General features: G+C 35.4%; 1 protein-coding gene across 1 annotated transcript; it reads right to left on the reverse strand.

Moving 5' to 3' along the window:
• Positions 1-509: 509 nt before the first annotated feature.
• On the reverse strand, positions 510-24,704 carry Bin1 (histone deacetylase complex subunit SAP18). Its single transcript, XM_089106465.1, has 4 exons — positions 24,563-24,704; positions 4,929-5,038; positions 3,950-4,138; positions 510-726 (listed from the first exon to the last, which is right to left on the reverse strand). Exons 1-4 carry the CDS (start codon positions 24,632-24,634, stop codon positions 621-623), a joined length of 477 nt encoding a protein of 158 aa, XP_088962591.1. The 5' UTR covers positions 24,635-24,704; the 3' UTR covers positions 510-620.
• Between the last annotated feature and the right edge of the window lie 1,677 nt (positions 24,705-26,381).

Consider the following 26,381-nt stretch of genomic DNA (forward strand, 5'->3'; position numbering starts at 1 on the left):
CACCCACACGATGGAGAAGGGAGGTAGGTTTTAAAGTGAAAATTTCTTCACTGGATGAAATTGCTTCATAATGTTTTTTTTCTTTCATAGCTTTCAACTTACTGGTTAACCATTGATTTCACACAGCGGCACTAAAGATAGCAGCAATGCCAACAATCTTGTTATTTTTCAGTGAAATCCCAAACGTGAAATTTGGTGTATTTTTCCAAAACCAACTAGTGTTTTTGAGGCTTTAAACATTTGACCAGAAGTAAATAACGTAAAAAAGAGCAATTTTTGATACTTTATGAATGTAAAAAAGGATATTTGCAAGTTGAATTTTTTTTAAATAAAACATTTGAAATATTCACCAGTACGAAATAAAAATCTTATACTATCTCCTAAAATTTTTTCACAGCCCCCTCCCACCTATTAAATAATTCTTCAAGCTCACATAGAAAATTTCTCAGCACCTGAAATCGAATTAGGTTTTCTTGTTAGCATGGAAGATATAAGCCCATTCGTAGGAACAGGGCTAACTTTGATATATTAATGGGTAAGTAAAAGGTATATTGTACAAAAAGAACTCATTATAAAGGTATGTAAACATATCAAACGCATTCGTTCAATGACAAATGATTCTAATATCTATTTCTATAGTCTTCACGGGCTCCAAAAGGTCGTCTACGAGGAATCAGTCTTCCTGGAGGAGTGATTGCCACATCCAAATAGTCACCAATCAAAAATCTAAAACAGAGAAGACACAAAAGGTTAAAGTAGGAACAAATAACGCTCCAAAGCGTGCTTAGGTTCCCCTGAACAAGTTAGAAAATAACGCCAGTGAAAAAAAAGAAAAAAATTCAACCTGAGAAGAAAAGAACAGAAATCATCAGAAAAAACAACAAAGCACCTCAAAGTAAAACCCAAAAAATGACGAATAAAAACCCAATATTAAAGGCACGATATACTTTGGTGGAAAAGATGATGAGATTCGAAAAAAAGAATAAAAATAAAAGCATATAGGCTACTGACTGGCCAAAATGAAGATTAAAAGGTATCAAACAGATCAAAGTCGAATAAGAAACTGGTTACTATCAATACCATAAAAATATTACCTTGCGAATGGTTGCATTTTAAACAGACTCTCGGAGGACAGTCTGCCATATCCTAACAATCACAAATCTAAAAGATAGAAATTTTAGAGAGAAAAAACGACACAAAGAACCAAAAGCAAAAAAAGACGAATAAAGCTCCATAATTACGTAAAGGCCAAAAAGATGATGCGATTCAAACGAAAAAATTAATTAAGATCCATTTGGAATTAGAGAATACGTTAGCTGGTCAAAATAAATATTAAATAGACCAAATTAGTTCTAATCAATACTGTAGGATATATCTCTTGCAATTAATTGTACTTCAAAGGGACTTATGGAAGAGAGATGGCCGCATCAAAACAATTAAAAATATAAAAAAGAGAGAAATTTGAAGCAACCAGTGCATTGCGAGTTCTTTACGTTTGTAATAGTTTTTTTTTTAATTTTAATAGATTGATTGATTGATTGTATTGACCACGCGATATGCATTTAATTTCTTGTGCAAATGTCATTATCATTTAAATTTTTTATTGGCACAATCACTTGATGCCTTTTTAAAAGAATAGTGTAAAGAACAAGATAAATCTAGTTTAAGAATAACGCTGATATTATAGAGACAAAAAATTGTGAGCAAAAATCAGCCATCATCTACAAGACTATCGCCAGGGTACATGAGCAGTTAAAAAAAAAACTTTCCGAAAACTAAGTTTTTCAATTAAAAGTAAAGGCCATATTAAACTTAAGATCAGAGTAAATAAAAATATATACTAATTCAAACTCAACACGACCACAAATCACTATTAAATAATAAATCAAAGCCAAAATGAACAGAAACTAAATAAACAATCATAGCAAACAAACATACAACAGGTACAAATATAAATGAATAAATAAACCTTAAAACGAGTAAAACTTAAACTGAATATGCAAATCTAGCTTTAAACGAAGAAAACAGCTTTTACTGCAAATGAATAAATAAAACCCAAATCGAACATAAGTTAAATAAACAATCATAGCAAACAAACATACAACAGGTACTAATATAAATGAATAAATAAATATTAAGACGAGTAAAACTTATATTTAATATACAGATCTAGCTTAAATCGAACAAAAATCACTACAAACAAGAGTTTGGCTACTGTCCCCTTCCATTACTGTAAAATTATAAAGCCTATTGCGTCATTGGGGCTCTACTGAAAAAGAATTATATTGCAAATATTTTCCTTTGTGCTTATTACAACATTGAAAATAAAATGAAATTGCAGTGAAATGAAACCTTGAGCTGATGAACTTTCAGCAATTAATATTATTATATATCAAATATTCAGTTCAATTTTACTAGTTCTTTCCAAGACTATTCCAAGACAGCGCACTTTTTAAGAGTTAAATGTGATCCTAGGGCAACTAGCTCCTCCCAAGCCATTTTTCCCCAAATTCAACTGACCAAAATTTTGAGATAGCCTTTTTGTTCAAAATAGTTCAAAGATCAAATAAAAAAGTCGGGGGTCAACCCAACCCCCCTAGAGCCCGAGGGCAAGTTTTCTGATTTATGTCCCGGGGGGCATTGAAGGGTCTTAAATAAGGGGTGGTCGTATAAGCTTCAGAGGGGGTTCATTTGATCGGAAATTGAAAGTTTTAGTTCCGTTTTTAAGAGTCAAAAGTGATCGGAGGGTATCTATCCCCCCACGCCCCCTTCTCCCCAAATGCATCCGATGGAAATTTAGAGATAGTCATTTGGTTCGAAATAGTCCAAAGATCAGATAACAAAAACTTTGGGGTCAACACAAGCCCTCAGAGCCTTGGGGAAAAGGTTTTAAGTTAAGCTCCGGAGGCATATAAGGACTTCTGATTTTCAATCGAATGAGCTCTTTCTGAAGTTTATACGACCATACCTTCAATAAAAAGAATATATGCCCAGGGAATAACTTACATCGCTTGCCCCAGGACTCTGGGGGTAGTGTTGACCCCAGAGTTTTTGTTATCTGACCTCTGAACTATTTTTAACAAAATGGCATCTCAAAATTTAAATCGGATGCATTTGGGAAAAAAGGGCGTAGGGGGGGGGGACTAGTTGCCCTTAAATTATTTTTTACTCTTATAAAGGGCACTAGAACTTCCGATTTCCAATCGAATGACCCCCTCCGAAGTTTAAACGACCACCCCTTCTAGGTGAAGTACCTCTGGGGAAAAAAAATAATAATAAAACATTGAAGCCTTATGGCCTTTACTATAGGCACTGCTATAGCGTTGCCTCTGATAAGCTTAATTTTAAGAAGGTAATGGTAATAAGAGATCGACCAAAGAGGAATAAGAGCAAGAACATACATATAATACAAAGCAAATAAAATTGACTCCAGACTAGATTACTACTAAAAGCGGGTTAGTTCACGTATTTGTCACCATCATTGTCAGCTATTTTTATGTATTTTAAATAAAATCGTACATTTCACAGCAAATAGTGAGAATATTTTATAAGGAAAAATATTCTTTGGTCACAGCCACAAACTATAAAAGGGGCTTCAAAAATAATGATGCATAAACCGAAAAGAAAGACAAATAAAGATGAATGTGTATATCATGCTTCATAGCATATGTTTAGGTGACCAGTATACCACCTTGAAATTTCTATGAAATTTTGCATCAAGGTTATCAATTAAAAGAAAGAATGGTGCCACTTATAAAACATTACAATTTATACAAAAATACAGAAAAATATAATATTGACACAACATTGAAGAGTTGAAATGATAAATCAACTCGAATAGAATAAGTTTTTCTGTCACTCCACAAAATTTTGTTTACAGTATTATTTCTGTTTTTATTGCAAATTCAGAGAGAAAGTGCTAAAAAAGAAAAGAAATCTTGACAAATACCTGGAAGCAAAAAGAGTTTTGTTATCATCTGGAGTTTGCTGTCCAGCAATAGTAGTCCCAATAGTTCGGAAATTTGGTCGCCGGGCACCAGGAGGGACAACTGCAAACTCAAAAACAGTCCCTCTCTTACGGCAGTCTTCATTGACATCCTGGATCAACGTTGTTATCTCTTTGAGTGTAGCGTCATTCCTTCAAAAATGAAATAGAACTTAATTCTCAGCTGAAAATAAAGGAATATTCTGGGATCCTCTATGAAAAGGCGAAACTAAGATTAATTTACGGAAATTTGTGCACACAAAGATGAGTTCATTCCCAAGATTGGGGTACCTTTGGGATGAGGGAATTCCTGCCAAAGATGATATCCCCTTCCTGCTGGAAATAATGAAAACATGGTGCTCAAGATTATAACTGTGCAGAAAACCGGAATTTACCCTCTTCTGTCAAAACTCACATTCAAATATTTTTCTGTGAGCAATGAATTTTTTAAGGAGGCACTGATCACACTTGCACCCTAGCTACCCCCAAGATTCCAGCTACAGTTTTATCTGCAGTCACATGACAAAAAAAGAAAATGTGAGATTTGGGCGGTAATACTAAAAGTTTATTTAGGTGCATTTTGATAATAGCTTTTTGCTTCAGAAAATGAGTAGATAAAATTCATAGAAAAAAAAACTGCTATATCTAATTGATTTTCAATGCATCATTGACTTCATTTTTTGCTTATTGGAATTCTGACTTTGAGGTTACAGCAATGGGGGTAATACTAAGAGAGAATCGGTTTTTAGCCACTCCACGATTGCATAGGTTTCATTTAGCCTAATCAAGGTCCAGAACCTTGTGACTCGAAAAACCTTACAGGTTCCATTTTTTCCTTCATTAAAGTTTTAATGAAGTTGTAGAAACAATTAGTTGTTTCTAGTAAACAATTATTATTATTACTATAAGCTAGAAGATTAATGTAAACAAAAGTACTCATTACCAGGTATACATTTGATACTCATTGTGAAGGGGCACATTTGAACCTCTATAGTCATCAAGAGAATTGTGACTACCAGTACTGCAGAAGACTCTTAACAGAAAAGGACACATCTGAAAAAAAAGTATCTAGATACAACCAGACAAATTAATTGTTTCTAGCCATTAAAAAAAAGTGAAACCAAAGAAAGTGAATTAGATGAAAGCTCTTGTAATTCAGCTATACTGTAGCCTACTGAATAGGTGCACCTAATAATAGCAGACAGAAGGTAAAATTGGAAAAATACACCACTTGAATAATTTTGAAGTACTTATTAAGGAATGACAAAAACTTGTTATCAGAAGGTTCTTATCATCCCTTAATTTTGTTGGACATAGAATCATTCCTTACGATTCCTTAATAAAACAAGGATGTTTCACAATTCCTTTTTAATTGACTAAAATAATGTCATTCTTTAATAAAATGTACAAAGTGAAGAATGAATTGGAATTATCCTTCCTTAGTAAAAACAGGCCTTAGTGAAGCATGAGTGACTCATTTATTATGTGTTTCTTTTCACATTTGCAGATTATATTGTGCAACCACCATTGCAAACAACTCAAAATTAACTAGAAATTGCAGCTTGTTTTAGCTAAAGATAGGGGGAAGAATTAAATTTGTATCCAACAATGAAATAATTGCATACCATATTTTCAGCAAAAATAATTTGTTTTGTTCAGATGCATGAAAGATTTTATTCAAAGAAATCATACTTAAAAGCAGAAATTAGCATAGTCTAGGTTATGTTGTTAACTAGATGAAGAGCAAAGTATAACTCGTGTTTTCTTGCAGATGGAAGGAGTTGTTGTAAAAACTTGGATTGGTGTTATTATTATTTCCTTTCCCAGAGGCACTTCATATGGAAGGAGTCATCGTATAAACTTCAACAGGGGCTCATTCGATTGGAAATTAAGAGTTCTAATGCCCGTTTTAAGGGTCAAAAGTGATTGGAAGACAACTAACATCCCTTCCGAGCCCACCATTTCCCCAAACACATCCAATCAAAATTTTTGAGATAGCCATTTTGTTCTACGTAGTTGATTTCCAGATAGAAGTTATGTTTTTGAGGAGGACACTCTCCCCACAGCCCTCGGGGCACGGGTTATAAGTTATGTGCTGGGGGCATATATAAGGTTTTTATAGAAAGCTTTATCATAGAAACTTAAAAAAGGACTCATTTGATTGAATATTCAAAGGGCTAGTACCCTTTTTAATAGTCGAAAGTGATTGGAAGGCAAGTAACACCCCTTTCAGGCCCACCATTTCCCCAAACACATCCAATTGCAATTCTGAGATAACTAATTTGTTCAGCATAGTTGATTTCCAGATAGAAATTATGTTTTTGAGGAGGACACTCCCCCTCAGCCCTCAGAGCAAGGGTTGAAAGTTATTCCCAGGGGGGCCTATTAGATTTTTATAGAAAGTGTTATCATAGAAACTTCAAAAACGGCTCATTCAATTGGAAATTGAAATGGCTAGTGTCCTTTTTAAGTCAAAAATGATTTGAGGGCAACTAACCCCCCTCTCAAGCCCATCTTTTCCCCAAACACATTCAATCTAAGTTTTGAGATGGCCATTTTTTTCAACGTAGTTGAAAGTTCTGGAAATTAGGTCCTTGAGGATGACAACCCCCCACAGCCCTCAGGGCAAGTGTTATAAGTTATACCCCGGGGGCATAAAAGGATTTAATAGAAAGAATTGTCATAGAAACTTCAAAAGGGGCTCATTCAATTGGAAATTGAAATGACTAGTGCCCTTTTTAATAGTCAAAAGTGATTGGAAGGCAACTAACACCCCTTCCAAGCCCACCATTTATCCAAAAACATCCAATCAAAATTTTGAGATAGCCATTTTGTTCAATGTAGTTGAAATTTTTGGAAATTAGGTCTTTGAGGATGATAACCCTCCCCCAAAGCCCTCTGGACAAGGGTTGTAATTTATACCCTGGGGGCATATAAGGTTTTTATTGAAAGCGTTGTCGTAGAAACTTGAAAAAGGGCACATTTGATTGGAAAATCAAAAAGTCAGTGCCCTTTTTAATTGTCGAAAGTGACTGGAGGGCAACTAATCCCCCTCTCACGCCCACCTTTTCCCCAAACACATGCAATCAAAATTTTTAGAAAGCCATTTTGTTCAACATAGTTGAAAGCTTGGAAATTATGCCTTTGAGAATGACAACCCCCCACAGCCCTCAGGGCAAGGGTTGTAAGTTATACCATGGGGGCATATGAGGTTTTATAGAAAGAGTTGTTGTAAAACTTCAAAAAGGGCTGATTTGATTGAAAATTGAAAGGACTAGTGCCCTTTTTAATAGTCGAAAGTAATTCGAGGACAAATAACCCCCCCCCCCTCTCACACCCACCATTTCCCCAAACACATCCAATCAAAATTTTAAGATATTCATTTTGTTCAATGTAGTTAAAACTTCTGAAAATTAGGTCTTTTAGGATGACAGCCCCCTCAGAGCCTTCAGGGCAAGGGTTGTAATTTATACCCAGGAAGTGATAGATGGCTCTCGCGCCGTTGAGGCTGCAAGTCATTCTATCCTAGTTTAACTTGTTCAGTGCCTTGAAATACTCCTCCCTTTGCGATGAAAGTGGTATTAATAAAAACTGTATTAATAGTGCTATTCTTTGTGACTGAGGCTGCTGCTGAAAACTGGATTGATCAATGCAAAAAAGGTACTTTCATTTCTTTTGCTGTTTTGGCGCCATCTGTCATAGCCACACTCGTCACACTAAGAATTTATAAAAATATAGATGACATTCCCTTCGTTCGCAAGCGAAGAAGAAGAGGACGCAGAGGTGGCAGAAAGAAATTTAAGATTGACGTGTTAGTCACCTACGGACGATTGGCCAGCCAAAAGCCTAAGCGTGAGAGGTGTTTAGTCTCAATCCCGCGCGTGAGCCTACCGCCCCGGCTGATCCCTGACAACAATGATCCTACCAATGATTTCGGGTCTGATTGTCCTCCAGTATTATCGCCGCAGGTTCTCTCTTGTAAACACCAACTTCCCAACTTCCTTCTGAGCAATGTCCGCTCACTAACGAATAAAGTAGATGAGTTAGATGTCATTCTACGTCAGAATAATATCCATATCGCCGCAATTACCGAAACATGGCAGTTCGACGAAACAAGTGGAAGGATGGCTGGTTACAAGGTTTTCTTGAACACTAGAACAGACAGGATTGGCGGAGGTGTTGCCCTGTATGTACGCGTATGATATCCCCTGCAAATATTTAGATAACTTCAATGACCCTAACCATGAAGCGATCTGGGCATTATGCAAGCCAAAACATTTACCACGAGATGTCTCTTGCATCATTATTGCAAGTATCTACTATCCTGAAAGCGCCAAGAACAGACGGCTGTTGGTATCCTACCTTCAGTCTACGTTAGACACATTACGTCAGCGGTATAGCCACCCGGGCTTCATAATAGCTGGTGACTTCAACCAAACAAAGAAACAATGGCTTGCTAATACGCTGGGTATGTCACAAGTGGTCAAGATACCCACCCATGTGACCGGGAGTACCCTTGACCTTATTCTTACAAACCTTGCTCCATATTACAAAGACGTGTCTTCGAACGGGCCATTGGGCAAATCGGACCATCACACTCTGTTGATGAAGGCAAAAAGTGAAATCAGGAAGCTTAAGAAAATAAAAGTACTCCGGAGACCTATCACGAAGTCTGCTATTAATACGTACGGAATGTGGGTCGGTACTCACTGCTTCAGCGAAGTATACAACTAAAGCGATGTCAACAGGAAAGCAGAAATATTTCAGTCCCTACTCTATGAGAAATACTTAGAAGTTTTCCTGGAAAAGCAATTTGTCGTGAGCGAATCTGACAAGCCCTGGATCACTCCAAAAATAAAACAGCTGATTCGTGAAAAAACCTCTGTAAGGCAGTCAAGTGGTGACGCAACGTCGTTACGATTATTAAGAAACAAAATCGTTAGCCTTTGTCGCGAGGCAAGAAAGTCCTTCGGAAAATCCCTTTTGGACACTGAAATAAAAAAGGATCCCCGTAAATGGCACCGTCTAGTGAGGCAGATTGCTGGAAAAACAGTATCATCCAGTATCCGTATTCTGAACGATGATGGGTCACTCGTGAGTGCAAATGACGTCAACAATTACTTTACTGACATTTGTACATCCTTTCCTGCCCCAACTAACACTGAAATAGAGAATCTACTGTCAATATGCCCTGACGAAGGTGAAATCGAAATAGTTGAGTATCAAGTTTTCAATGAGCTGAACAAGTTGTGTCCATCCAGTAGCTCTTTTCCTGAAGAGCTACCTATAAGGTTAATACGAGAGTTCTCTCTTTTCCTTGCCAAGCCACTTGGACACATCATCAGCGAATGTTTCGCCCAGTCAACTTTCCCGTCGTGCTGGAAACGCGCATTTGTGCGTGTTATACCGAAGACTAAAACACCCAAATCTTGCAACGAGTTACGACCGATATCAATCACATCTACCTTTGCAAAAGTCACCGAGTCATTCATCCTGCGTGAATTGCTCAAGCAAACGCGGGAAAACATAGACCGTTACCAGTATGGCGGCCTTAAAGGTTGCAATACCTCGATATACCTCGTGCGCCTAGTTGACATTATCTTTAAGTGGCTTGACAAGGGCAGTACCTTCATCGACCTAGCTCTCGCCGATTTCAGGAAGGCATTTGACCTGATTTCTCATCTTACGGCAGCAAAAAATATGCGAGCAATGGGCGCACAGAAGCGGTCTCTTGCATTAGTGATGAGCTTCCTTCAGGACAGAATGCAGTGTGTATTTCCATTGTTTGAAGGTGACTTGATCTCATACTGGTCTAAACTTACCTGTGGAGCCCCTCAGGGTACAAGACTTGCTGGTTTCATATTTATCTCCCTCATCAACTTCCTCCTTCAGAATTTCGAAGAGCGACTCAAATTCATCGACGATTTATCATTTGTCCTCAAATACCTCGTGAGAGAAGGTGTAATCGAACGTCAGTTCAGCGAGACCCTTCTGGCATCCTTCTCTGAGGACTGTGAACGTTACAAGTTGACACTGAATGCAGATAAATCAATGATCCTCAGGTTTTGCCCCTTAAAACGTGATCTGGAATTACCACAAGTCCCTTTCCCTATTGTCCCATCTGCAAAAATCCTCGGAGTCACATTATCGATGGACTGCACATTCACCGAACACGTGGAGAAGGTTATTAAGGCTGGCAATGCATCACTTCAGACCCTAGTCCTGATGCGCAGGTTTGGCTGCGACACTCAAAGCCTAAAAAATGCCTATATTACGTATGTGAGACCTCTACTCGAATATGCCGTCGCTGTCTGGGGACCTTTTGTCCAGAGCATCCACTACCTTTGCGATGACCTTGAATCTTTGCAGAAACGAGCTGTTAACATAATCGTTGGTAACAGAAGTGACGACTACAACAAACTCTTGCAAGAACTGAACCTTGAATCTCTCAGCGACAGACGATTATCACTGATCATGTCCCTCGGCAAGTCACTGCTATCTTCGCCCCATCACAGACTGATCCTCCCACCTGATGCTCCTGTTAACCAAAGAACCAGATCCCAGTCGAAGCTACAACCCCTTGTCTGCAGGACCAACCGCTACAAAAACACGTTTGTCCCCTTTTTCGTTGAAGCATACAACAAGACTTAGTTTTATTTGAATTCACGTGTTAGTGTTTTTATAGTGTTCTTTGTATTTTTTTTTTTTTTTTTTTTCTCATATTGTTGTAAAGACGACATAAATTAGCCATGGCTACGCTGTTCGATCTTAATAAACCTATGTCTATGTCTATGTCTATGTCTATACCCTGGGGGCATATAAAATTTTTATAGAAAGTGTTGTCATAGATGACAAAAATTGCATTCCAAACCTAAATATAACCAAATGAACTATCAGGGGGGTGGGGCAAAATTTATTTGTCATGTAAATGAAGATTATATTTAGAATCAGAATGCAATTTTGGTTGTATATTTGCACCTTAGGGGGGTGGGTGTATATACTCTGTATGTATATGTATATTTATAGCAATATTTTGTATTTTCGCCACTGCTTTATCTATCATTAAAAAAACAGAATTAACAATGACCAGGATGAATGCTATCTGTAACAACAATTTATTTGGCATTTTATAGTGGCAATTTCAAAAGATTTACACATTGAGTTTTAGCATGAAGAAAACTGATTTTTTTTTATGTTGGAAAAAGAAGGAAAAAGAGGAAAGACTTGATGATAAAGGTTCTCCTCTTGGATAATATTTTAACTAGGATCATTATACATATTTTAAAATAAGAATTGTTTTCTTAACATGTCCCCTTATCAGAAGTCACAATTCTAAATTTTTACCAACAAAGGTTCTCCCCATGCAAAATGTGTAAACTGTGATTGTTGTAAGCCCTAGATAAGCCCCTTCACACAAGAAAACATGTTAAGGAAACAATTTTTACTTCATAATATGCAAAATAATCATAGTTAACACATTTTGCAAGGGTGAAGACCTTTAACTTCACTCCTTTCATTGTTTTTACAGTCTTTCTAAAAAAAAATTTGAAAAAAAGCATACATGGAATAACCATTAAGTTTTTGAAATCATGGCTGAAACCATTTGTTTGAGCACATATTTGAAAACTTAAAAGATGCTTATTGAATGTATTCTTTTTCAAAATTTGATAGAAAGTGTAAAATAATGAACAAACTGAAGATTAAGGTTCTCCCCATGCAAAATGAGTTAACTATGATTATTCTGCATGTAGTGAAGCAAGAATTGTTTTCTTAACATGTTTCTTTATGTGAAGGGGCTTATCTAGATACCCTATGATTATTCTGCATATTATGAAATAAGATTTGTTTCCTTAAAATATTTTTTGGTAAGATTCTACTTTAGCCACTTTTGGCTATTTTGGAAAGGAAATAGGTTAGGAAAATGAAACTTCCATGGATGTTTCTACAGGCTAAAGTATGTCCCTGGAAAGTATTTTGAAGTTCCTATCTTGACTCATTCTCTCTCTAGAGGGTCCTGAAATTTGCCTACATGACAGGTATTGAAATTTTGACAAAACAAAAATTTACCTCAATTTTCAGTTATCAGTTTCTTTTTCTCTTGGCTTTAGTTCTGGAAATGCATTTCCTGTTGTTTGAGTGGAATTTTAAGCCATATCAATGGTTTTTTTTCAAAATTTAGGAAATGTATTTGCACATCCTTAAAGCGTTATAAATGTGAAGCTGAAAACAATTTTGTTGTACTTCATTTAAACAGAAGATCTATTTTGCAAGGTTTCACTTTTATAACAAATAGATTTTTAAAGGTCATCAAATTTCAGGACCCTCTAGAGGGAGAAGGAGTGGAGGGTAAAATTCTACTTTAGTTACTTTTGGCTATCTTGAAAAGGGGTTGGGTTAGGTAAATGAAACTTTCAGGTATGGATCTACATGCAAAGGTATGTCCCAGGAAGGTATTTCTACTTTAGTTACTTTTGGCTATCTTGGAAAGGGGTTGGGTTAGGAAAATGAAACTTCCAGGGATGGATGCACATGCTAAGGTATGTCCCGGGAAGATACTTTGAAGTACTTACCTCCACTCCTCCCCCCTCTATGTAATGGTAAATTACTGCACATTACTAGTTGTTTTAACTCATATTTCATCCTATATTACTATCATAATTATAAATCAATGCTTACCTTATACAACTTCAGCTTTTAACCTTGTTCATTAAAATATATTCCAAAATCCTATTTAAATCCTAAACCATTTAATTTCCTATCCTTGCTGACTATTGTTATGGTATAATAAAACCAGGTTTGTTGTGATGTCACAACTTTGCGTATCAGAAACCCTTACCCTTGAGGGTAGCAGGCACATGCCAAACACCTCTGTGTTGATAAGACCATTTAAAATGTATTAATTAGGGAAAGGATTTGACAAGAGAGACCAGTAAAAATAACCTAATCGTTTTTAGAGGACAAATTATGTCATGGGAAGATGTTTTTAAAATCCCCCTTCCCCCCAAACTCAAAATTTTCCAAAATTCTACTTTAGAAGCTTTTAAAATATTTCTAAAGAACTAATAGATAGAGTGCTAAAAACATCAGAATCGACTTCAGAGGAAAAATTATGTCATGGGAAGTTTTTTTTAAAATCCCCATTCCCCCCAAACTCAAAATTTTCCAAAATTCTACTTTAGAAGCTTTTAAAATATTTCTAAATCACTAATAGACATAGTGCTAAAAACATCAGAATTGACTTGAGATGAGACGTCATGTTATGGGAAGAGGTTATTTAAATCCCCCTTACTCCCAAACTCAAAATTTTACAAAATTTAACTTTAGAAGCTTTTAAGATATTTCTAAAGCACTAATAGATAGAGTGCTACAAAAACCAGAATCGACTTCAGAGGACAAATTATGTTATGGGAAGATGTTTCTGAAATCCCCCTTCCCCCCAAACTCAAAATTTTCCAAAATTGTTACTTTAGAAACTTGTTTAAATATTTATAAAGCGCTAAGAAATAGAGCGTTACAAACATCAGAATCAACTTTAGAAGACAATTTATGTCATGGGAAGATGTTTTTGAAATCCCCCTTCCCCCCAAAGTCAAAATTTTCCAAAATTGTTACTTTAGAAACTTGTTTAAATATTTCTAAAGCGCTAAGACATAGAGCGTTACAAACATCAGAATCAACTTTAGAAGACAATTTATGTCATGGGAAGTTGTTTTTGAAATCCCCCTTCCCCCCAAACTCAAAATTTTCAAAAATTGTTAATTTATAAAATTTTTTAAATATTGATAAAGTGATAATACATAGAGCGTTACAAACATCAGAATCGACTTTAGAGGACAATTTATGTCATGGGAAGATTTTTTGAAATCCCCCTTCCCCCCAGACTCAAAATTTTCCAAAATTGTTACTTTAGAAACTTGTTTAAATACTTCTAAAGCGCTAAGACATAGAGCTTTACAAACATCAGAATCTACTTTAGATGACAATTTATGTCATGGGAAGATGTTTTTGAAATCCCCCTTCCCCCCAAACTCAAAATTTTCCAAAATTGTTAGGCTACTGTAGAAACTTTTTTAAATATTTCTAAAGCGCTAATACATAGAGCGCTACAAACATCAGAATCGACTTAAGAGGACAATTTATGTCACGGGAAGATCTTTTTGAAATCCCCCTTCCCCCCAAACTCAAAATTTTCCAAAATTGATACTTTAGAAAATTGTTTAAATATGTATAAATTGCTAAGACAGAGAGATTTAAAAACATCAGAATCTACTTTAGAATACACTTTATGTAATGGGAAGACGTTTTTGAAATCCCCCGTCCCCCCAAACTCAAAATTTTTAAAAATTCTTAGGCTAAGTTAGAAACTTGTTTAAATATTTCTAAAGCGCTAAGACATAGAGCATTACAAACATCAGAATCAACTTCAGAGGACAAATTATGTTATGGGAAGATGTTTTTGAAATCCCCCTTCCCCCCAAACTCAAAATTTTCCAAAATTCTACTTTAGAAGCTTTTTTAAATATTTCTAAAGCGCTAAGACATAGAATGCTACAAACATCAGAATCAACTTTAGAGGGCAATTCATGTCATGGGAAGATGTTTTTGAAATCCCCCTTCCCCCCAAACTCAAAATTTTCCAAAATTCTACTTTAGATGTTTTTTTAAATATTTCTAAAGCGCTAAGACATAGAACGCTAAAAACATCAGAATCGACTTTGGAAAACAAATTTGTGTCATGGGAAGATGTTTTTGAAATCCCCCTTCCCCCCACACTCAAAATTTTCGAAAGTTTTACTTTAGAAGCTTTTTAAATATTTCTAAAGCACTTATAGATAGAGTGCTAAAAACCTTAGAATCGACTTCAGAGGACACGTTATATCACGGGAAGAGGTTTTAAAAACCCCCCTTCTCCCCAACCTCAAAATTTTCCAAAATTTTGACTTTAGAAGCTTTTTAGCTATTTCTAAAGCACTAATAGATAGAGCGCTACAAATATCAGACTCAACTTCAGAGGACAATTTATGTGACGGGAAGATGTTTTTGAAATCCCCCTTTCCCCCCAAACTCAAAATTTTCCAAAATTGTTTCTTTAGAAACTTTTTTAAATATTTCTAAAGAGCTAAGACATAGAGAGCTACAAACATCAGAATCGACTTTAGAGGACAATTTATGTCATGGGAAGATCTTTTTGAAATCCCCCTTCCCCTCAAACTAATAATTTTCCAAAATTCTACTTCAGAAGCTTTTTTAAATATTTCTAAAGCGCTAAGACATAGAACGCTACAAACATCATAATCGACTTTAGAGGACAATTCATGTCATGGGAAGATTTTTTTAAAATCCTCCTTCCCCCCAAACTCAAAGTTTTCCAAAATTCTACTTTAGATACTTTTTAACATATTTCGAAAGTGCTAAGACATAGACTGCTACAACCATCAGAATTGACTTTAGATGACACTTTGTGTCATGGGAAGATGTTTTTGAAATTCCCCTTCCCACCACCCTAAAAAATTTCGAAAGTTTTACTGCAGAACATTTTTAAATATTTCTAAAGAAATAAAAGATAGGGTGATAAAAAACATAGAATCAACTTAATAGGGCAATTACTTTCACCGGAAGAGCTTTTTAAAACCCCCCTTCCCCCCAAGATCAAAATTTCCAAAAATGTTTACTGTAGACGCTTTTTACACATTTCTAAAGAAAAAATAGATAGAGTGCTAAAAAGATTTTAATCGACTTCAGAGGACAATTTATGTTACGGGAAGATGTTTTTGAAATCACCCCTCCCCCCAAACTCAAAATTTTCCAAAATTCTACTTTAGAAGCTTTTTAAATATTTATAAAGTACTAATAGATAGAGTGCTAAAAATATCAGAATTGTCTTCAGAGTACACGTTATATCAAAGGAAGAGATTTTAAAATCCTCCGTCCCCCCACACACAAAAATTTCCAAATTTTTACTTTAGAAGCTTTTTTAAATATTTCTAAAGCACAAATAGTTCGAGCACTACAAATTTCAGAACCTATTCAAGAGGACATGTTATGTCACGGGAAGAAGCTTTTAAAACCCCCCTTCCCCCCAAACTCAAAATTTTCCAAAATTCTACTTTAGAAGCCTTTTAAATATTTCCAAAGCACTAATAGATTGAGCACGACAACTATCAGAATCCACTTCAGAGGACACTTTATATCACAGGAAGATGCTTTTTAAATCCCCCTTCCCCCCTAACTCAAAATTTTCCAAAATTTTATTTTAGAAGCTTTTTAAATATTTCTAAAACACTAATAGATAGAGCACTACAAATTTCAGAATCGACTTCAGAGGACATGATATATCACGGACATGATATATTACGATATCGTAAATTGCCGTATTTTCTGTTACAACGTTTTAAAAATTAACTAGTAAATAATACCCATAAAAAACAAATTAGTTGGCGTTATAAAGCTCCGATATATGTTTCATGAAATGGTGCATTCTCAAGGACATCGAATATTTTTTTTTGAAATAGTGCTCTGCTAGATATCCTTCCATATGTTCTTCTCTTCTGCCATATTTGGGTATATTTTCTCTAACTTCAAGCCAGTGTCTTTCGATGTTTTGTGTGTGAGCGCCTGTTGCAGCGTCAACAAAAATTATGCTGTGGTTGACGGGTAAATGCTAATAGCCCTGGCTAGCCAGGCAATCGTAGGCCCTCCAACAGTCACTGATAATTGTTGTCCCCGGCAGGATTCGGTTTTGGATAATTCCCAACAACGTGGCACTACTTCTATCCGGCACAGAAATCATGAATGAATTACCAGTTCCTCGCTCTATTCCACCAAACGCCAAAGCATCCGCGACAATCCGACCACGATTATATTTACGCTTCCCAAATTTGGCTTCATCTATCTCAACAATGACTCCTTCTCCTCCCAAAGGAGCGGAGTTTGAATGACATATGTACATACAAACCTCTCTGTAGAACTGGCTCCAATCCACAAAGGTTTTTTTTACAACAAATAACATTTTTTATCATGAAAGCCTTCCTTGGAGTCATTATTTAAACACAAATCATCAAAAAACAGAAATGCTTTTGTAGAGAAAGATGTGACCAAGCCATCCATGCTTTGTCAAAGAATGATTTTGAAAAATTACATTTTACATCAGAATATTTTCGGCTACTTCAGATAGGTATAAGCCTATACTTCTGGCAACAAAACGAATTTCTATATTTTACGCAAATCTGGACACAGTTATCACAATTCCTGATTTTCAACAACAAGCTATGTTTATAATACGACTCCAAGATTGCCTCAACAATAGAAAGTTGAATCATTCGGCTTGTTTAGTCCCAGGCAGCAGAAATTTAACATTGGCAGAAACCGTAATGCTTTCGAGTCGGCACTGATGTTTGTTCAAAAAAAAAAGAATTAAATGAAAGATTTCATTTACTTTATACAAGGATGTTCTTTTTTTTTTAGTTAACAACATTTCCAGATACCTCGCTATTCTTCTGTAATTTTTTAGTGGCCCTATTACCTAGAAATAATTATTTTCTGACTTCAAACTGTCCAAATACTTTACCCCCCGGGGAAAATACCCCCCCCCCCCGTGGAAAAGAAGGCGAGAACTTTACAAAATTTTGAGTTTGGGGCGAAGGGGGATTTCAAAAACTTCTTCCCATAATATAATTTGGTCTCTAAAGTTGATTGTTATGTTTGTAGCGCTCTATGTCTTAGCGCTTTACAAATATTTAAAAAGCTTCTAAAGTAGAATTTTGAAAAATCTTGAGTTTGGGGGGAGGGGGATTTCAAAAACATCTTCCCGTGACATAAATTGTTCTCTAAAGTCAATTCTGATATTTGTAGCGCTCTATCTATTAGTGCTTTAGAAATATTTAAAAAGCTACTAAAGTCCCTTTAACATTCATCTATTTAAACTTGTTTAATATATAACTGACCTGCTTAGGAAACCTGTTTGTGATGTCACAAGTTTGCTTATCATAGCATGCAAATGCCATGGGGTTGGAGAGTGTGTTGATAAGCCAAGCCATTTAAACTGTATTAATTAGGGAAAGGATTTGACAAGAGATAGCCTAGACCAGTAAAAAATATCCAAATTGTTTTTAGAGGACAATTTATGTTACGAGAAGATGTTTTTATTTTTATAGGTCTACGTACTCATAAAGTTTATGTTGATTTTATTGAAACACTAGCCTTGACTTCCTTTAGTTATAGGCTCGCTACTAAACGTTTAGCAGTTCTTTGATCCACATTAGCCAGGGGGGAAGTTGTGCGCAGGGTCGATTTTCCAGGGAAAACTGGTCCTTTGTGAGAGAAATTTCTGTGAGTGAACGGCTTGGGTGAAATATTATACTGTGGGGTATTGAGAGAATTACGATATGCAATTCTTTTAAGTTGTTTTACATTCTCTTTGCCAATTTTTTTATTTGGAGATGTTCTGGAGGCTTTTTTCTGTGAATTTTATTTTTTGAGAAATAATTTCCATGGAAGGAGGTATTTCTGGAATAATCGAGAAAGCAATATAGAAATTAAAATCTTATTCCAATGATAAAATGTTAGGGAGAGTATTTCAGGGTGAACTGTCAACAAGTAATCTTATAGGGAGGGGAGATTTTCAGCAAGGAAAGAACTGTCTGAAGGGACTTCGACGGGGGGAGGTGCACTTTACGTTGGATGAAATTTCCACGGGGGAGTTCCGTGAGGGGGAGGGGTATACTTCATAGAGGGTGAGCCAGATTTAGCCGCATTATTCAAAAAAAAAAACAGAAATTATGTCATATATGAAGGGATTGCTCCTCCTCAATAACTTATTCTTTACGCTAAAGTTTTACTGTTTACTAAAATTGAAACAAAGGGGCTGTTTAATTAGAATAGGAAGATTTTTTAAAAGTGCTAACAGCTTTAGTGTAAAGAGCAAGGAATTGAGGAGAGGGCGACCCTTCATATCCGGAATAAATCTGCCAAAACTAATAAGCCAATTGTGTTTTAATTTTTCATGCACTGTGAGCCAAAATCAAACCAGCATTAGTTGAAAATCGTTCAGAAATTAAATAAAAAACAAGTTTTATTAACCGAAAGTTAGGAGCAACGTTAAAACTTACAATGAACAATAATTATTCCGTATATAAAAGGGGCTGGCCCCTCCTCAACCCTTAGCTCTATGCTAAAGTAACAGAAAGAGCAAGGCATGGAGGAGGGGACAGTCCCTTTCATATACTGAATAATTGCTGTTCGTTTTAAGTTTTAATGTTGCTCCTTACTTTCAGTTAAAAAAAATTTGTTTTTATTACTTAATCTCATAAAGATGATACTTTTGTCAGAATATGAAGAACCGTATGTATTGCAATTATATCTGTCTGGTTTATATGCAAAATAACACAAGAGACGAAAATTAACGTACAAGAGAGTAGTGAAGAATTATGGTATACAAAGTAATATTTGGCAGGGATAGTCACTAGTGATAAATCACTAGGGGTGGCAACATGATTGGATGATTTTTGGGGATTTGGGGAACCAAATTTTTTTTGCGGTGGCACATAGATTTTTGAGGAAATCCCCGAAAATTTGGGAATTGTGCAAGCCCAGCTTGATTTCTAATCAGGAAAATCGAAATACTTGAACCACACGAGAAAAGAAAAGCTTCGACTTTGCGGTTGAAGCAATAAAGAATTGCTGCAAAAGTAATTCAAAGTCAACCAAACACTACTTCCTCTTCCGGTGGCATGCCAGCAATGTTGTGACACTTCAGTGGCAGTCAACCGAGCCTCTCGTTGGCAGCGTTTGGTTGATGCGCCGGCGTGGTGCTTGGGTCTAGGTAAGACACAAAGCGCTACAAACATCAGAATCGACTTAAGAGGACAAGTTATGTCATAGGAAGATGTGTTTGAAATCCCCCTTTGCCCCAAACTCAAAATTTTCCTTTAGAAGCTTTTTTAAATATTTCTAAAGCGCTAAGACATAGAGTACTACAAACATCAGAATAGACTGTAGAGGATAAATTATGTTATGGGAAGATGTTTTTGAAATCCCCCTTCCCCCCAAAATCAAAATTTTCTAAAATTCTACTTTAGTAGCTTTTTAAATATTTCTAAAGCGCTAAGACATAGAGTGCTAAAAACATCAGAATCGACTTCAGAGAACACTTTATATCACGGGAAGAGGATTTTAAAATCCCCCTCCCCCCAAATAAAAATACCCCCGTGGAAAATAAGGCTTTTCAAATTTCAAATTATCAACCAGATTTTAGAGTATGAAGGGGGAATGGGATGAATGGTAAGGGGGATTTAAAAATCATCTTCCCATAACATAATTTGTCCTCTGAAGTCGATTCTGATATTTGTAGCACTCTATCTATTAGTGCTTTAGAAATATTTAAAAAGCTTCTGAAGTAGAATTTTGGAAAATTTTGAGTTTGGGGGGAAGGGGGATTTTAAAAACATCTTCCCATGACATAAATTGTCCTCTAAAGTCGATTCTGATATTTGTAGCCCTCTATCTATTAGTGCTTTAGAAATATTTAAAAAGCTTCTAAAATAAAATTTTGGAAAATTTTGAGTTAGGGGGAAGGGGGATTTTAAAAACCTCTTCCCGTGATATAACGTGTCCTCTGAAGTCGATTCTGAAATTTTTAGCTCTCTATCTATTAGTTCTTTAGAAATATTTAAAAAAGCTTCTAAAGAAAAATTTTGTAAATTTTTGAGTTAGGGGGGAAGGGGGATTTCAAAAACATCTTCCCGTGATATAACGTGTCCTCTGAAGTCGATTCTGATGTTTTTAGCACTCTATCTATTAGTGCTTTAGAAATATTTAAAAAGCTTCTAAAATAAAATTTTGGAAAATTATGAGTTTGGGAGGAAGGGGGATTTAAAAAACCTCTTACAGTGAGATAAAGTGTCCTCTGAAGTCGATTATGATATTTGTAGCCATCTATGTATTAGGTATTTAGAAATATTTAAAAAAGCTTCTAAAGTAAAATTTTGGAAAATTTTGAGTTTGGGGGGAAGGGGGATTTTTGAAGCCTCCCCGTGATAAAACGTGTCATCTAAAGTAGATTATGATTATCTTGTCAATCTATTTCTTATCGCCTTTGAAATATTTGAAAAGCTCCTAAATTATAATTTTTGAAAATTTTTAATTTTGGGGGAAGGGGGATTCAAAAAACATCTTCCCAAGACATAAATTGTCCTCTAAAGTCGATTCTGAAGTTTTTACCGCACTATATCATAGTTCATTTTAAAAAATTAAAAAGCCTTTAAAATAAAATGTTTTCAATTTGTGATTTTGCGGGGGCGTGTGATTTTAATAAAATCTATACGGGATATAACGTGTCCTCTAGATTTGAGTCTATAATTTTTTTCACTCTCTGTTTTAGAACCTTAGAAATATTAAAAAAGCTTCTAAAATAAAGTTTTGTAAAGTTTTGAGTTTGGGGGAAAGGGGGATTATAAAAACCTCTTCCTGTGATAAAGCAAGCACTCTGAAGTCGATTCTGAAACTAATAGAGCTCTATGTAGAATTTCTTTAGATATATTCAAAAACGATAATAAAGTAAAATTTCGTAAAATTTTGCGTTTAGGGGGAAGGGGGATTTTAAAAACCTCTTCCCGTGAAATAACGTGTCCTCTGAAGTCAATTCTAATGTTTTTAGCACTCTATGTCTTAGAGCTTTAGAGATATTTCAAAAGCTCCTAAAGTAGGATTTTAGAAAATTTTGAGTTGGGGGGGAAGGGGGATTTCAAAAACATCTTCCCATAACATAATTGTCCTCTGAAGTCGATTCTGATATTTGTAGCGCTCTATCTATTAGTGCTTTAGAAATATTTAAAAAGCTTCTAAAGTAAAATTTTGGAAAATTTTGAGTTTGGGGGGAAGGGGGATTTCAAAAACCTCTTCCGGTGATATAACGTGTCCTATGAAGTCGATTCTGATGTTTTTAGCACTCTATCTATTAGTGCTTTAGAAATATTTAAAAAGCTTCTAAAATAGAATTTTGGAAAATTTTGAGTTTGGGGGGAAGGGGGATTTTAAAAACCTCTCCCCGTGATATAACGTGTCCTCTGAAGTCGATTCTGAAATTTGTAGCGCTCTATCTATTAGTGCTTTAGAAATATTTAAAAAAGCTTCTAAAGTAAAATTTTGGAAAATTTTGAGTTTGGGGGGAAGTTGGATTCAAAAACATTTTCCCATAACATAATTTGTCCTCTGAAGTCGATTCTGATATTTGTAGCGCTCTATCCATTAGTGCTTTAGAAATATATAAAAAGCTTCTAAAGTAGAATTTCAGAAAATTTTGAGTTTGGGGGGAAGGAGGATTTCAAAAACATCTTCCCATAACATAATTTGTCCTCTGAAGTCGATTCTGATATTTGTATCGCTCTATCTATTAGTGCTTTAGAAATACTTAAAAAGCTTCTAAAGTAAAATTTTGGAAAATTTTGAGTTTGGGGGGAAGGGCGATTTTAAAAACCTCTTCCGGTGATATAACGTTTCCTTATAAGGCGAGTCTGATTTTTGTTGAAATATTAACCTTTTATCACTCTAAAATAAAAACATGACTTTAAAATAAAATTTTGGACATTTTTTAGGTAACGGGGGAGGGAAATTTTAAAAACCTCATAATAAGACATAACGAGCCATCTGACTACGCTTCTGAAACTTTTAGCGCTCTATCTATTAGTGCTTTAGAAATATTTAAAAAAGCTTCTAAAGTAAAATTTTGGAAAATTTTGAGTTTGGGGGGAAGGGGGATTTTAAAAACCTCGTCCCATGATATAATGTGTCCTCTCAAGTCGATTCTGATGTTTTTAGCTCTCTATATATTACTTCTTTAGAAATATTTAAAAAGCTTCTAAATTAGAATTTTGAAAAATTTTGAGTTTGGGCGGAAGAGGGATTTCAAAAACATCTTCACGTAACATAATTTGTCCTCTGAAGTCGATTCTGATATTTGTAGCGCTCTATCTATTAGTGCTTTAGAAATATTTAAAAAGCTTCTAAAGTAGAATTTTGGAAAATTTTGAGTTTGGGGAGAAGGGGGATTTCAAAAACATCTTCCCATGACATAATTTGTCCTCTGAAGTCGATTCTGATATTTGTAGCGCTCTATCTATTAGTGCTTTAGAAATATTTAAAAAGCTTCTAAAGTAAAATTTTGAGTTTGGGGGGAAGGGGACTTTAAAAACCTCTTCCCGTGATATAACGTGTCCTCTGAAGTTGATTCTGCTGTTTTTAGCACTCTATCTATTAGTGCTTTAGAAATATTTAAAAAGCTTCTAAAATAAAATTTTGGAAAATTTTGAGTTAGGGGGGAAGGGGGATTTTAAAAACCTCTTCCTGTGATATAACATGTCCTCTGAAGTCGATTCTGAAATTTGTAGCGCTCTGTCTATTAGTGCTTTAGAAATATTTAAAAAGCTTCTAAAGTAGAATTTTGGAAAATTTTGAGTTTGGGGGGATTTCAAAAACATCTTCCCATGACATAAATTGTCCTCTAAAGTCGATTCTGATATTTGTGGCGCTCTATCTATTAGTGCTTTAGAAATATTTAAAAAGCTTCTGAAGTAGAATTTCGGAAAATTTTGAGTTTGGGAAAATTTTTGATTATGTCATCTTCCCATGACATAATTTGTCCTCTAAAAATGATTAGGTTATTTTTACTGGTCTCTCTTGTCAAATCCTTTCCCTAATTAATAAAGTTTAAATGGTCTTATCAACACAGAGGTGTTTGGCATGTGCTTGCTACCCTCAAGGGTAAGGGTTTCTGATAAGCAAAGTTGTGACATCACAACAAACCTGGTTTTATTATACCATAACAATAGTCAGCAAGGATAGGAAATTAAATGGTTTAGGATTTAAATAGGATTTTGGAATATATATTAATGAACAAGGTTAAAAGCTTAAGTTGTGTAAGGTAAGCATTGATTTATAATTATGATAGTAATACAGGATAAAATATGAGTTAAAACAACTAGTAATGTGCAGTAATTTACCATTATATAGAGGGGGAGGAGGAGTGGAGGTAAGTAATTCAAAGTACCTTCCCGGGGCATACCTTAGCATGTACATCCATCCCTGAAAGTTTCATTTTCCTAACCCAACCCCTTTCCAAGATAGCCAAAAGTAACTAACGTAGAATTTTACCAGAGTGGAGATAGGTACTTCAAAATATCTTCCCAGGATATACTTTATCCTGTAGACCTGTCCCTGAAAGTTTCATTTTCCTAACCTAACCCCTTTCCAAGATAGCCAAAAGTAGCTAAAGTAGAATTTTGCCTATTTTTTTTTGAGCTTATGTCCTAGGCTTATACCAAAAGTTGTCTTCCAAAATCTAAAACAGGCTAATCCCCCCATAATTGGCACTGCTGATTGCAAGTTATGAGCTTAACCCCTATAAGATAGAGCCTGGTAAAAAGGAACCTGATGGTAAAGGGCCCAGTTTTTTATCAGTAAAAATATTTTTGTCAATGGTATCAATATTACAAACAATAAATACTCCCAAATGGAATAAATTTTCGAGTAACAACAGTGATTTTCTCATGAGTGTTGTTTGGCTTCATTACTGAGCTAACCAACCTTTTCTCTATCAACTGCAGCCTCAACTTTTTCAACCTTCCCTTCAATTTTTGACTCAATTGCCCGGTACATTACTATTCTTCCAATAATCTTATTTGTGATTTTAACAAAAAAAGTTTCTATTGTAGTAAATTGCAATTATTCTCAGCTAAGATAGGTGGCGATGCTATCGATGCTATGAAACAAGCAGCGTTTCTAACGCTTTGATAAATCTGTACTAGAATTGTGCAGAAAGATATTAATTTTTACTATCAGAACACCAGGTTCAAACTTGCAGGCACAATAGGAAATCCTTGATAAAATAAAATATGAACAGATATCAGAGTCAGAAAGGAATAAGTAAAGCCAAAATGTACCAAAAAAAAGATTTTTTCGGTACAGTACTGAAGCAGTTAAGGGGTCTCCTTTACTGATTTTCCCGGTATTATTACTTTTTTTATGAAGTTTGATTGTTCATGGTTTAAAAAAAGTTTGCATGAAAAACCTGGTAGTGAACACATTTGACTGAAAATAATACTGCCTATTTAGAGCCCCAAAATTATTAAAGAGCAACCGACCTCCTGTCTGTGACCTTTGTCTCTTTTGTTGTTAGGCTCCTGGAGCCCCCGTGGCATCAGTTGAAAATTCCTGGATAAAATTTTTTAAATATACTATTGATCAAGTCTTTTAAAAACCTCCCAGAGACACCATGACCCAATTAGTTCCATAGACATGGGCACTAAATCATGCTCTTTATCCATTGCTACGGGCAAGTCTTGTAATATGAAAAAGGTTTGCATGATAGATCTTTGTGATCTAGCCAGCTAAAAAATGTAGTAATCATTTCTGCAGTCACGGGTACTCCATGTTATATCAAGAGGGGAAGAGTGATTGTAAACCGAAATATTTGACATAGAATATTTTGTGTCTCATCTGTCTGAATCTCAAACCTTCGAATGCTTACACTAAGGGGAATTCAAAAATTGAGTTAAGGAGTACAAGACCTCCAAAACTAAATAGAGGACTAGGTCACACATTTTTTTTTACAAACGGCTTGAAAGTTGCACTTTTAAGTCATTGAACTAAAGAAACCCCATCGAACAACAAACATTGAAAAAATATTCACTTGCCAAAAAATGGAGCATAAGCAGTGCCGATACAAATCGGATTGAACCTTGATCGGAACATTTGGATCTTAAACCTTATGTTATATCATCTACAAGCACCGATGAGTCTATGGACTATGGCTTGTGAAATTATCTCACTCAAGATTATACTCCTAATTGAAAAGACATAGTTGAAGATGTGCTTAATGTCTGTAGCCAAACGGATGTCTTTAGGGAAAGTCGCCCTGTGAAAACAAGAATGTCGTAACTAAACGCCTCTAGTCGAAATTGAGCTACGAACCCTATCACAGTTATTTTTTACCTGCTTTCAAATGGTGTAGTTTGTTTTGTTTTACGATGCCTCCTGGCCCCATCGAACAACAAACATTGAAAAAATATTCACTTGCCAAAAAATGGAGCATAAGCAGTGCCGATACAAATCGGATTGAACCTTGATCGGAACATTTGGATCTTAAACCATATGCTATATCATCTACAAGCAACGATGAGTCTATGGATTATGGCTTGTGAAATTACCTCACTCAAGATTATACTCCTAATTGAAAAGACATAGTTGAAGATGTGCTTAATGTCTTTAGCCAAACGGATGTCTTTAGGGAAACTCGCCCTGTGAAAACAAGAATGTCGTAACTAAACGCCTCTAGTCGAAATTGAGCTACGAACCCTATCACAGTTATTTTTTACCTGCTTTCAAATGGTGTAGTTTGTTTTGT

Source organism: Artemia sp. Qi Xiang Cuo, chromosome 20, assembly GCF_049724085.1.
Source record: "Artemia sp. Qi Xiang Cuo chromosome 20, ASM4972408v1, whole genome shotgun sequence".
Classification (NCBI taxonomy): domain Eukaryota; kingdom Metazoa; phylum Arthropoda; class Branchiopoda; order Anostraca; family Artemiidae; genus Artemia; species Artemia sp. Qi Xiang Cuo.